The sequence below is a fragment of the Plectropomus leopardus genome, chromosome 8 (genome assembly GCF_008729295.1).
Source record: "Plectropomus leopardus isolate mb chromosome 8, YSFRI_Pleo_2.0, whole genome shotgun sequence".
In the NCBI taxonomy this organism is placed as follows: Eukaryota; Metazoa; Chordata; class Actinopteri; order Perciformes; family Serranidae; genus Plectropomus; species Plectropomus leopardus.
In genome coordinates, this window is record NC_056470.1 from 35,667,497 (window position 1) to 35,679,898 (window position 12,402).

The following is a 12,402-nucleotide window of genomic DNA, read 5'->3' on the forward strand; positions in this document are numbered from 1 at the left end:
TGTTTTATTTCCTTTTTATTTTGTCCTTGTAAATGTTCAGTCCTGCATCTTTACACTTTTATTTGATACTGATGTTCGTTAAGATGCTGCCGCCCTTTAGATAAATAAAACAAATCAAGAGTTAAAAATAAAATACGCAATGAGTTCGTGCTCAGTCGGTCGGAAAGGAAACAACTCGTGACGACTGAAACTCAAACCCACGACACTCAGCGTACCTGCACACCACCCGACCTGCCGCTAATTAGACTCCCTCCATCAGTAATTAACTTTTCCTATTAAGTTTCCTCGTTCTGCTCTTAGTGGCAGCTGTTATCCAGCAGATAACACACACACACACACACACACACACACGCACACACACACACGCGCAGTAATCAGTGAGGGAGAAACTGTTTCCTCGGAGGACCACAGAGTCAGCCGGGTTATCTGATTGGCTGAAAGTGCTCGTTACATCCACACTGACATATCCCATGATGCACGGCGGGTTGTGCTTTATTGGTTCGTTATCAGACTCTAACGATAACGAAGGTAAGAGCTTCCTCCTGAACACTTTTATGTGCGCTGTTAATTGTTTGGCGATAATGGGTTTTAATTTTTATTATTGTTTTTTTTGTCTTTGTCTTTATGCAAATTTCTAATTTCAGTGTGAAGAAAAACTCTTCTTCATGTGTTGATTTGAAGCAACATTTCTCTGCTTTCTTTCTTCGTACTCACTGAACTGAAGACCCGCAGCAGATCTTTACATTCGGAACATTCACTCCGTCTTTAAAATCGGATCGTTTGTGATCAATTAAACTGCCAAACTGGTTACTGCATGAAGTTGTAGTTAGTTCCTACATGAAAGCGCTCACAGCGCCGTGATGGGGCGTGATTTCAAGAAAGAGACGCTGCTGTCGAGGTTTTCAAATGTCACATCTAGTTCCGTTATACCGGAGAGACGGCCGACGCCAACGCTCAACAACGCACTCCAAAACTACTGAACTCAGGGACGCTCAACTCGCTCTGCTCGGGGACCAGCTGCAGCAGTCCCACACGTTTCTAGGATTTTAGGACATTTTTAAGGATTTTAGAACGTTCAGGATGTTTCTAGGATTTTAGGAAATTCTGGGATTTCAGGATATTTCTATGATTTTATGACATTTTTAGGATTTTAGGACATTTCTCAGATTTTAGTGTGTGTCTGGAATTTGAGAACATTTCTAGAATTTTAGGACGTTTTGTAGGAATTCAGAGTATTTCAGGGCATTTCTTAGATTTCTGGACATTTCTCGTATTTTAGGACATCAGTGTCTCAGCTGTGTCCTCTGTGGGGGTGTAGGGGATCCTCCTCTGGCTCTTTTTTGATCAGCAAGCTCTATGTTGATGCTGTTTTATGTCTCTGACACCTTATGGAGACTAAAAGGACAAAAACCATTCACAGAGTCAATCACTTTATTTTAATTGTGAATTAGTAAATAGTTCGGGGGCCACCCAGCACCCTATCAGGGGCCACATTTGGCCTGCCGGCCGTTGAGTATCACTGTTCAAATCTTATAAATAGCGAGATAAGAGGAGAAACATGTTGTTTGTTTTTTATATTTTGGAGGGAACTGCACCTGTAAGTTAAAGATCTGGGTACTTCTTCTGGTACTGTAGTAGAGGTACATACGGAAAATACTACTGCAGATTTGCAGTTGGTCACTACGAAATACTGTCACTCTATTTTCTGTCTGTTAATCTGCAAAGTAACTAAAGCTATCAGATAAATGTAGTGCAGTTAAAGTAGAAATTGTGTAAGATTAGAAAACTCAAGCGAAGTACGAGTTTCTCAAATCTGAACTCCATCTTTCACACGTCCGACACACTCAGTGCAGGTGAACCAAGTCGCTTCTTTTACAGCTGCAGCTCAGGCGGTGAAATAGAGGACGGAGTCATGAGGTGGAAGAAGAGAAGAAGACAGACGTCCTGGTGGACGAGCGCTGAGTGTGTGTGTATGTGTGTGTGTGTGAAGCAACATGCTGACAGATGGTGTGAATGTTCAGAGTCTCTGGAACAGACTGTCAGTGTTCACATGAGCCTCCTCCACTCTGATCTGCTGTTAACACGCTTTAACCCGCCGCCGTTACCATGGAGACCACCACGCTTTAATTAGAAACACACATTCAATTAGAGCTGGACTGCGTTCAACACACACACACACACACACACACACACACACACACACACACAGGGTGTCACACTCCAGCCCTGCAGGGTAACACACACACACACACACACACACACACACACGGTGTCTGACTCCAGCCCTGCAGGGTAACACACACACACACACACACAACACAATACACACGACACACCTACACCGACTACATTTATAAACAAACACACGCGCGCACACACACACACACACACACACACACACACATTTAAGGTTTACAAAGATGATTTCTGACACGTTGTTCGGAAAAAACCACGCGTGTGTGTGTGTGTGTGTGTGTGTGCACGCGCGTGTGTGTGTGCGCGTACCTCCAGTTGAAGTGTGTGTTCTGTCTGCAGCCGCTCGATCTCCTCCTGATGTTCCAGAGAGTTCTTCTCGATGTTCTCCTGCAAAGATCAATTAAAAAAGTCACATTAAAAGATGAATAAAAGCAATAACATTTAGAGGAGAGTTTGTTTTAAATTAGAGAGTTCTGTATGTTCACAAAAACAAAAATGTTTTTCAGAGTAAATCTGTGGATTGGCTAAAGAAACGGAGACGAAAAAATGAAATGTACTAAATAGATTTTAAAAATTATTTAAAAATAAGAACATTAACAAATATAAAACTGAAGTATGAACAGCAGAGTGTACATGAATATGTTTTTGGGGATTTTTATGGGGTTGAAAGTGGGACAATATGATGTCATTTCTGAAAAAAGGTAGGAGTAATAAGATAAAGCTTCAGCCTTCATCTTTTCAGTCCTGTTTTTTGTTTTGTTTTTTCCTTTGTTTTTTTAAAATATCAATGCTTCTTTATTTATTTTTTATAAGCTGTAAAAATTACAGAAATAAACTTAACTAAAAGACTAAACTCCACTGACAGACTTTTCAAAATCGATTCAAAAAACTCCTCTTTCTTTAATCCACACATTTTGCCTTCATTATCCAAATGTGCCGCCTACATTACCCACAATGCAGCTCTCCCTCTGACAGCTGTGTGGTAGATTTGTGTTTTGCTGAGAGCAGCTGTTGTGTCCTGCAGCAGAGATGAGCAGCAGGCTGCACAGGTTAGGTAACTTCACCTCTTTCTAACCTCCAGATTACTTTACTTTTTGACCCTGAAGTCCTCCGCTGACAAAAAAAGTCATCTCATATGTTGCTAAACTGACATTTTGCCAATTTTTTTGACATATAACAAGATCTTTTTTGTCTTGGTGAGAAAGCTATAAAGTTTCCTGGGATGGGGAACGTTTTTTGGCAGGTTTTCTTGCCAGTTTTTGTGTTTCTTACTCGGCATATAGAATTTAGTTTAATTTAAGTTATTTAAAATGTATTTCATAAAATGGTCCGAGCCGCGTGCATTACTGCTTTCAGCCAAACTTAGTGAATTTGGTGAATTGAATCAGCTAATTTTTACATTTTGTGCTTCGCCCTCGGGTAGCACCTCACGGTCTGTTGTGCGGTTTGGGTCGCCTCGTTAGCTGCTGGATAAGCAGCAAAACTTTGACCTTAAAAGTTGTAACAACCTAACCTTTGCTGAAGCTGAAGGACACCTCGAGCTTAACTGGGAAAATAAAGACTGTGCAGAAAACTATATTTATGGTGGAGAAAAATATATATTTTTTCCAGTTTTAGCATGTTTTAGGGTCTTGTTTGTGGAGTCACACAGAGATGAATTTAGATTCATTTCCATCGTCTCGTCTGAAGGTGATTTTAGGACGCGGCCTCTCCGTCACACTGACCTCCGCCTCCTTCAGTCGTCTCTCAAACCATCCTTTGGTTCCCTCCATGGACAGAACCTGCGCCTGCAGCTCCTCCACCCGCTGCTGGAGACCCTCCAGCTCCTTCGTCCGAGCCTAAAACACAAACGCACAGATGTTTATTCATACCGAGTTTAATAATCATGTGTGGAGAGAGCAGGTGAAACACGAGCGGCTGCTGTTTCACCCCGACGACGTTTTTATGACGATGATTTATTTTCCGGCTCCTTCCTCTTTTCCTTGACTTCTACCTCCTGTCCCTGGTGCTCCTCCTTCCCGCCTCCCCCTTTTATCCTCCCTCCTCCTCTCTGCCTCCCATCCTGTTTACCTTCTCATCTCTGAGCTGCTGTCGGATCTCCTCCTCAGAGCGATTCTTGTCTTCATGGAGCCCTCTGAGCTCCTTCTCATATCGAGCCCGAACCCCGAGGACCTGAGGAGAGGAGGAGGAGAAAGGGAGGGAGAGAAAGACATCATTAAAACAGTTAAAACCATTCAGACTTTAATCCCAAAATCTGGTGAAAATGTTTTGTCTTTCTGCAAATTTTAAAACCTGAAAACAGAAACAGGAAACCAGGAAACAGATCAATGAGAACTCAAAGAAAAACACCCCAAAAAACAAACAAAAAAGACTGAAAAACAAGAACTCAAAGAAAAAAAGACCAAAATCTAAAAAACAGGTCCATGATTATCCATGAGAGAGATTCACCTCCTTCTCGTGCTGCAGTTTGAGGTCTGACAGCGCCTCCTTGTGGTCAGACTTCTCCTGGTTCAGCTGTATGGCCATGTCGTCCAGCATGGACTTCCTCTTCTCTGCTGTCTGCACGCACACACACGCACACGCACGCACGCACACACACACACACGCACACGCGCACGCGCACACGCACACGCACACACACACACACACACACACACACACACACACACGTTTATATTTATGTTACAGAAAAAAAATGTTGTTTTTTTTTTTTTTTTTTAGCACGTTTTTGGGTACTTTCTTGTTTGTTTGTGCTTCAATCTTTTTTTCCCTGTAATTTTCTTTTATTTTTTTTAGTATTATTATATTTCACAGGATTAAATACTTTGTAAGCATTTTGTATTATGAATAACCTGACAAATTTTGGTTTGATTTCTTTTAAAAAACACAACACATGCAAATTACAGGAACTAAAATCTGAGAAGAAAAATACCTGAATTTTATTACCAGGGAAAGTTTCAAAAAAGAGAAAGAGGAAAAATGCAGAGAAAACAATATTTATAATTATTAAAATTTTATTTTTCAATTTATGTTACAGAAATAAAAATATATAAATATATAAAAACATATATATATATATATATATATATATATATATATATACACACACATTTCTTGTTTGTTTTATTTATTTATTTATTTCTTTTTCTTGTAATTTTCTTGCATCTTATTTTTTGTAAGACATCAAACCAATCTGTTCAGGTTTCAAAGCGTTAATGGCTCTTTAATGTGTCTTTATGTTCATCATGACAAAAAACTGTGCGTATTCTGATTTATTGTATTTTGGTGTGAGTGTAAGTGTGCGCGTCTGTGTGTGTAAGTGTGCGTGTGTGTGTGTGTGTGTGTGTGTGTGTGTACCTTCCTGGCCTCGTCCAGATCCCTCAGCAGTTTCTCCTTCTCTTGTCCTTCTTCTGTTAACTGCTCCAACAACTTCCTGTTGGCAAAACTCGACTCCTGAAGGAGACAGACGGAGACGTCAAAACAGACGTGTGAAAAGGCAAAGTCTCACGTCCCTAAAAAGCCTCTATGTTTCCATAGCTTGTGATTTTTGTCTTTGTCCCGCTCGCTGAGGACAAGAGGAAGAGACATGAAACACATATTCAGCGTAATAAGACGTCCTTCAATGTGAAGTGAAGTGTTTTTTTTTTACATTTTTTTTAATGCTGGCATCGATGCTCTGCAGCATTTCGGGTTTCTGGACTGCGAATCGTTCTGTGGACACACTGAAAGTGACGTTCTGTCCAAATGATACAGGAGGACATGTATTCAGTGCAGTCAGTATTCCCTTAGACGAGGTAAAATACCGGTCGCGTCGCTCTTATGATGATCGGGCATAAGTGAATGAGACGTTGTACAAAAAGGCGACAAATTCGACAAATAAAATTGGAACAAAATAAACAGACAAACGTGGTGGAGGTCAGCTGCAGCGTTTCGTCACAAACAGATTTCCAATAAAAGTAAAAGATAGACGTCAACCGATACCGATACGATTATTAGTATTTAATGAGACTTACGTATTTACAATAAAAATGAAAATCTTTCTGTCATTATTTAGAATTTAGAATATAACAAACTCCAACACAAAACTTTGTTTTTTTTATTAAAGTCAAGTGAAAATTTATATAAAGAATTAATTAATAAAAATATCTCCCTGAGGTTTTACAACGTTAAAGTTCCTCCCATGCTGACACTTTCTTTGCCCTTTTGAATTAATTTTATCGCCAATCATTAATACAAAACGCTAATAATCTGCAAAATACCAAATATCTGCCCCAATTATCATCCAGGCCAATAATCGGTTTGAACCTCAGTAACAGACGTCTGCTTTGGTTCATTCTGATGTTTTAAAAAGTTCTGAACAAAAAAAACAAAGAATGAAGTCAAATCTGTGTGTGCGTGTGTGTGTGTGTGTGTGTGTGTGCGCGCGCGTGTGCATGCACGCGCGTGCATGTCACCTGCAGCTGGGAGTCCAGGTCGTCCCTCTGAGCCAAGCAGACTCTCCTGTTCGGCTCGTCTCTGCTGCAGCTCGGACGTCAGCGCCTCCTGCTGCTCACGCAACAGATTCATCTCCTGCGTCTTCACCGTCTGGATCTGCACACGGACACACTTAATTCATTTCATCATCCTTTTCTTTTTTGAATGATCCTACAGTCTGATGATGATGGAGATGGTTAACCCCTTGAAACCTGCAGCGACATCACTTCTCACAAGCATCTGAACTTTTCAACTCTCTGTTTCTCATTCTTTTTCAAAACAAATTTTCAGGTTATTTTCTTGTACTTTTTACTATTTTTACGGTAATTCCTTCTTTAGTTGCTCGTTGCCTTTTATTCGTGTTTTTTGAAAGAAATCAAGCCAACTTGCTGAGGTTTGAAAGGGTGAAAGCGTTCGGAGCCATGAAGACCGCAGACTGAATGGCAGATATGTGGAACAGTAAACTCAGATAAAAACATCAGATAAAAACATCAGATAAAAAAAATCAGATAAAAACATCAGATAAAAAAAATCAGATAAAAACATCAGATAAAAAAAATCAGATAAAAAAAATCAGATAAAAACATCAGATAAAAAATCAGATAAAAAAAATCAGATAAAAACATCAGATAAAAAAAATCAGATAAAAACATCAGATAAAAAAAATCAGATAAAAACATCAGATAAAAAAAATCAGATAAAAACATCAGATAAAAAAAATCAGATAAAAAAAATCAGATAAAAAAAATCGGATAAAAAAAATCAGATAAAAACATCAGATAAAAACATCAGATAAAAACCGTGAAATCGTTCAGTAAAAAGCACAACGATGACAAAAGTTAAAGACGTGTCGGCAGCAGGTAACGTGGAGTTAAAGACAAACAAACAGCAGACGGTGATAAATGAATGTAGACTAATGACAATAGATCATACCTGACTTCTGCCTACTTTAATCTTTATATATTAATGTATTATAAACATATTAATTTACAGACTTTAATCTCTATATATTAATATATTATAAACATATTAATTTACAGACTTTAATCTCTATATATTAATATATTATAAACATATTAATTTACAGACTTTAATCTCTATATATTAATATATTATAAACATATTAATTTACAGAGACTTTAATCTCTATATATTAATATATTATAAACATATTAATTTACAGAGACTTTAATCTCTCTATATATTAACTTTAAAAAGAGTGTTTTCAAAATCGCTCCAACTCAAGTGGTTGACGGAGTTCACACAACTATAACAACAATCATAACCATAGATCCTAAAATCTAATCTGGAGCACTGAATGTTTCGATAATGTACGAAGCTGCAGACTTTTTTACTGTGTGAACAAATGCAAAAGAAAGATATTTAACAGTCGAAGGAGTTCATCTGTGGAATTAGTTTAAATTTATTTGGTTTTATTTTACTTTATTTTCATTGTATAAATCTTTAAACTAAACCGAACTTAATCACTGTAATTTCATTAAGGTTGGGGGCCACCCAGCTCGCTCTCAGGGGCCAGATTTCGCCCGTGGGCCGTAAGTTGAGCATCACTGACTTGAGTCTATCAGCGGAGACGTTTCTGGATTTTAACGGATTTTAACACATTGAAATAAATCAGCCTGAGACGCGTTACTGACGCAGACGTTCTGTCATTGTTCTACGACACATTAACTCCAACAGTTCAGTGATGACTCCTGAGCGCAGATGTGCTTCATGACTGATATTAAAGGTTCTCTCATTAGTGCTCACAGCAGCCAAAATTCAATTCAAAATTTTCACAGTTACTGATCGAGGTGCTAGGTGTGCTAGCTTTGTGTGAATTCAGGATTGTTCTAAGCACAGTCGTGGGGTTAGAGTCTAGAGGAGGGCTCTAGGTCGGGTCTGAGATTCAGTTACCTGTTCGAGGGCGCACAGATTCGTCCTCAGAGCACCGTTCTCCTGTGAGACGGAGGTACAGGTCCACACTGAGTGAGGTGTGTCAGAAAACTTCGAACAGTTTTTTAGGTTGACTTTAAAATGATGCTTTTTAAGTATAATCACGAGATCTAGAGCAGCCAGAACCCAAAGGTTCTCAGTGAGGTTCTCCAGGTATATGAGCAGCACAGTCATTCCTCAACAACTTGTTTTCCATGTTTGTTGTACCTGTTCCAAGGCAGAAATGATTCGAATTAGAACCGTGACGTTCTTCAGGTAAACTAAAGGTTCTCGAAAAACTGGGTTAGTCCTCGGAACAATGTTCTAAGGCCTAGTATTTAGTGAGATCTGTTCCCAGCAAGTTTAGAACTCTTAAAAAATCTGGCATTAAGGTTCTACACAAACTGCTCTGTAGCAGCTCTTTTTTATGCCTGTACTGTTTCGTGGTACCGTTGTAGACGACGTAGTGTTAGCGGAGAACATCTAACGGAACTCTATTTTTTAGGGATCCGCGATCGGCCCGATAATGGGACTATGACTGACGTCATACCAATAATTCCGATAATACATTTTTTGGCCGATAAATAGAACCGATGATAATAAACTGCTTTGATTTGTCCCGTGTTGCCATGGTTTCGCTCCTCCAGTCCCACACACACCGCATGATGCTGCGTGTCAAACTCCTGCTGCTAGATCAGTCAGCAGCAGGGTTTAACCCTTCGTTTCTTTCCCTTTTTTAACTCTTTCCCCGCCATTGAGGAGGTTTTCCGTCAGTCTGTGTTTTCACTGAGTGTCGGGGACACTGTTACGGATGTTTTTGCAATAAAACAACATTTCTACGTCCCAAAACAACTGTGCTGCTTCCTGACATTTTGGGGAAAGTTCCTCTCTATAGATCCACTAGAACTCAAACACAATATTATTTTCAGCATTATTTTTGTACAATTTAAGTTGACATAAAAAGATAAGAGGAAAAAAATATAAAATATAAAAATGAAATTGATTTTGCTGTTGAAAATGTTTCTTTAAAAAAATGTGATTTTCCAGCTTTTTGTCTGAAATGTTTTTTTTAATGAAAATGCACAAATTAAATTCATCTGTACTCATCTCAGCCTTTCATACCCTCAGCTAACGAAAAACAAACAAAAATAAATTATCGGTACATTATCGGCCACAAGAAGCTGGAGCAGGAGTTGATCATTTTAACGCAGAATAAACCTGAGCTTTTCATCTCTCCCACTTTCAAGATGCACCAAAGAAACAGCTGGAAAAGGATTTCTCAGGATTTCTGATTATAGAGGTTTGATAAAGTGCTGACAGTTGGCACAACGTGAACACAAAGTTGCGTTTTCGGGCAGTTAAAGACGCGGCCTGTGTACGGGCCCTGAACCTTCTAGATGGTGATGTTTTCTAGGTTTTTTTTACCTGTTCTAGAGCAGCTAGGTTTGTCCTCAGAGCATCGTTCTCCTGCAGGATGTTGTCAACCTGCTCCTGACTGACTGCGCTCTGACTGGCTACCTGCAGTAGCACCGCAGCACAGGCAGGGGGCAGCGGAGACACAGAGAGCCCAGGAAAGAGCGCCAACAAAGCAAGCAAAAAACCACAAAGAAGGAGCAGTAAAAACACAAAAACAAAGAGGATAGAAACAAATAGAGACACAACCAAGAGAACAAAAAGGTAAAAAAGAGGACAAGAGAAGGAAAGAGTCAGAAACACATAGAGAGCAGTGAGCAGAAAAACACCAAATTATTCCACCACCAAAGTGATTAAATATGTTTGAGTTTGTTTCCTTCATGCATCCTTTTTTTATTCTTTTACTTTTTAAAACGAATTCTTGAATGTGAATCTTTTTTTTCATTATTTAATCACTTTGGCAACGAAACATCTTCATTGAAAAGTGTAACAGCAGAGCAGACGTTCCTACAGGCATCCGTCTGAGTTAAAATTATAAATATACAAATAAATAAGTCAAAATTCCTCCCAGAAAGCCTCGCCTTCTCCCTCTGACCGCCTCCTCGGCAGTCCATGTGTCATTCGTTTAGTCGTTTTTCAAAATAAAACCAAAATGTTTTGGGGTTTTTTGTCAATGTTTGTTTCCAAAACCAAAATGATAAAAATGGATATGGACTCGTTTTGCCAATTTCAGATTTTGTGCTCTAATAAAGAAAATAGAGAAAACGGATCAGTCCGTGCTCAGCTCTCTGCCTCATTCAGAGACATTCAAAAGAACGTTTCGATCAGAGCCGAAACTAAAGCTGAATAATCTGACGAGAGCTGTGAAACTTTCTTCACGAAATTTCTACACGAACGTAAGAATCTAAAAAGTGTTAAATGTCGTTTCACACAGTCATTTTCTAAGTTCAGGCTCACAGGCGGTGTGAACATCAGGTCGACAGTTACTTTCCAAAGATTTTAGAAACGCAGATACCTCCCTGGCTGCTGCTCTCAGCTCGCCGCGATGCGTTTTCACGTGCACCATATTGGGGAGGTCAAGAGCCGCTAGTAAACAAATAGATGCAGATTTCACCACAAAATCAGCTGTAACTCACTTAATTCTGAGCCGATTTTCATGAAATTTGTTTTGTTGTAAACACGGGAAAGTCAACATGACAGTGGTTACTGTGACGGAGCACATTTATTCGAGGACGGCACCTCAGTACAGGTTAGAGGAACTGGCACTTCACCTGAGTATTTATTTTCTGCTACTTTCAATTTCATTTCATCAACTTCATTTATTCAACTTTATACTTCCACTACATTTCACAGACACATTACACATAATCTACACTCACGATCAGGTAAATCACTTTATCAGACGTCTGCATCATTGATGGTATTTTTTAACCCGACCAGCTTTCTGTTTGCTGAAATCACAATGACGTGATTTTGATACTGCTACAAATTTCATGAAAATCTGTTCAGAATTAAGCGATTTACGGTCGATTTTGTAGTGAAATCTGCATCTCTAAACACACATGTATTTATTGACTTGCACTTCTTGACCTCCCCAATACGGCGCTCGAGCGGACGCACATCAAACCGGGGATGCCGTATCTACGTATATATATATATATGTCTTTGTGTAAACAAACGTGTGCACACGTGAGTGTGTGTGTGTTACCTGGTCTCTCAGGTTGTGCAGAGCCAGCTCGTGCTCTTTCTCTTTGCTCTGCAGCTGCTCTCTCAGCTCAGCCGTCACCTGAACCAAACACACAAACGCACGTCAGTCACAGCAGTTTACAGGAACTTTAACTGAGATTTTACATTTCAAACTACTTTCTGCTTCTCTTCAGATACATTTGTTTGACAGCTTTGATTATTTTGCAGATTCAGATTAATATAATGCATTTACATTAATGAATTAGGATATATTATTACAGATTAAATCCTCAAAATGAGCTCCACCTTCACCAGATGAACACATGAACCTTCCTGTTATGTCGCAGGTTAATTTGATCCTTTTGAAAGTTTGAAAAATGAGCAAATATATTAAGTGTTTTTCTGAGGATGAAACTTCTGCTGCTCTTAATCAGTTTCTTTTTTTCTGTTGCTTTTTTTTTTATTTTGCTCATTTGTACATTTATGGTCTTAGAAGAAAAACATGTTCAAATTAAAGAATTCAATCAACCAATCGATCAATCGATCAGTGTAGCAACATTTCAAATGGAAATGGAACATTTTATGTATTTGCCTCATCTCTTTTTATCAACATCACTTCATGAAAAAAAGTTCAAAATGTAAAAAATGAGAAATATCTAAATCTTGAATAACACTAATATATTATATTTCTAGATTTTTTTT

The 12,402-nt window shown here is 38.8% G+C and overlaps 1 protein-coding gene across 1 annotated transcript in view; it reads right to left on the minus strand.

Moving 5' to 3' along the window:
* Positions 1-954: 954 nt before the first annotated feature.
* gripap1 (GRIP1 associated protein 1) overlaps positions 955-12,402 on the minus strand; it is a 30,030-nt gene continuing 18,582 nt past the window's right edge. Inside the window, 10 exon segments of the mRNA XM_042491308.1 lie at positions 955-1,038; positions 2,500-2,583; positions 3,921-4,034; positions 4,267-4,368; positions 4,645-4,755; positions 5,554-5,649; positions 6,651-6,686; positions 6,688-6,786; positions 10,027-10,119; positions 11,723-11,800. Coding sequence (XP_042347242.1) covers positions 955-1,038; positions 2,500-2,583; positions 3,921-4,034; positions 4,267-4,368; positions 4,645-4,755; positions 5,554-5,649; positions 6,651-6,686; positions 6,688-6,786; positions 10,027-10,119; positions 11,723-11,800 — 897 coding nt within the window.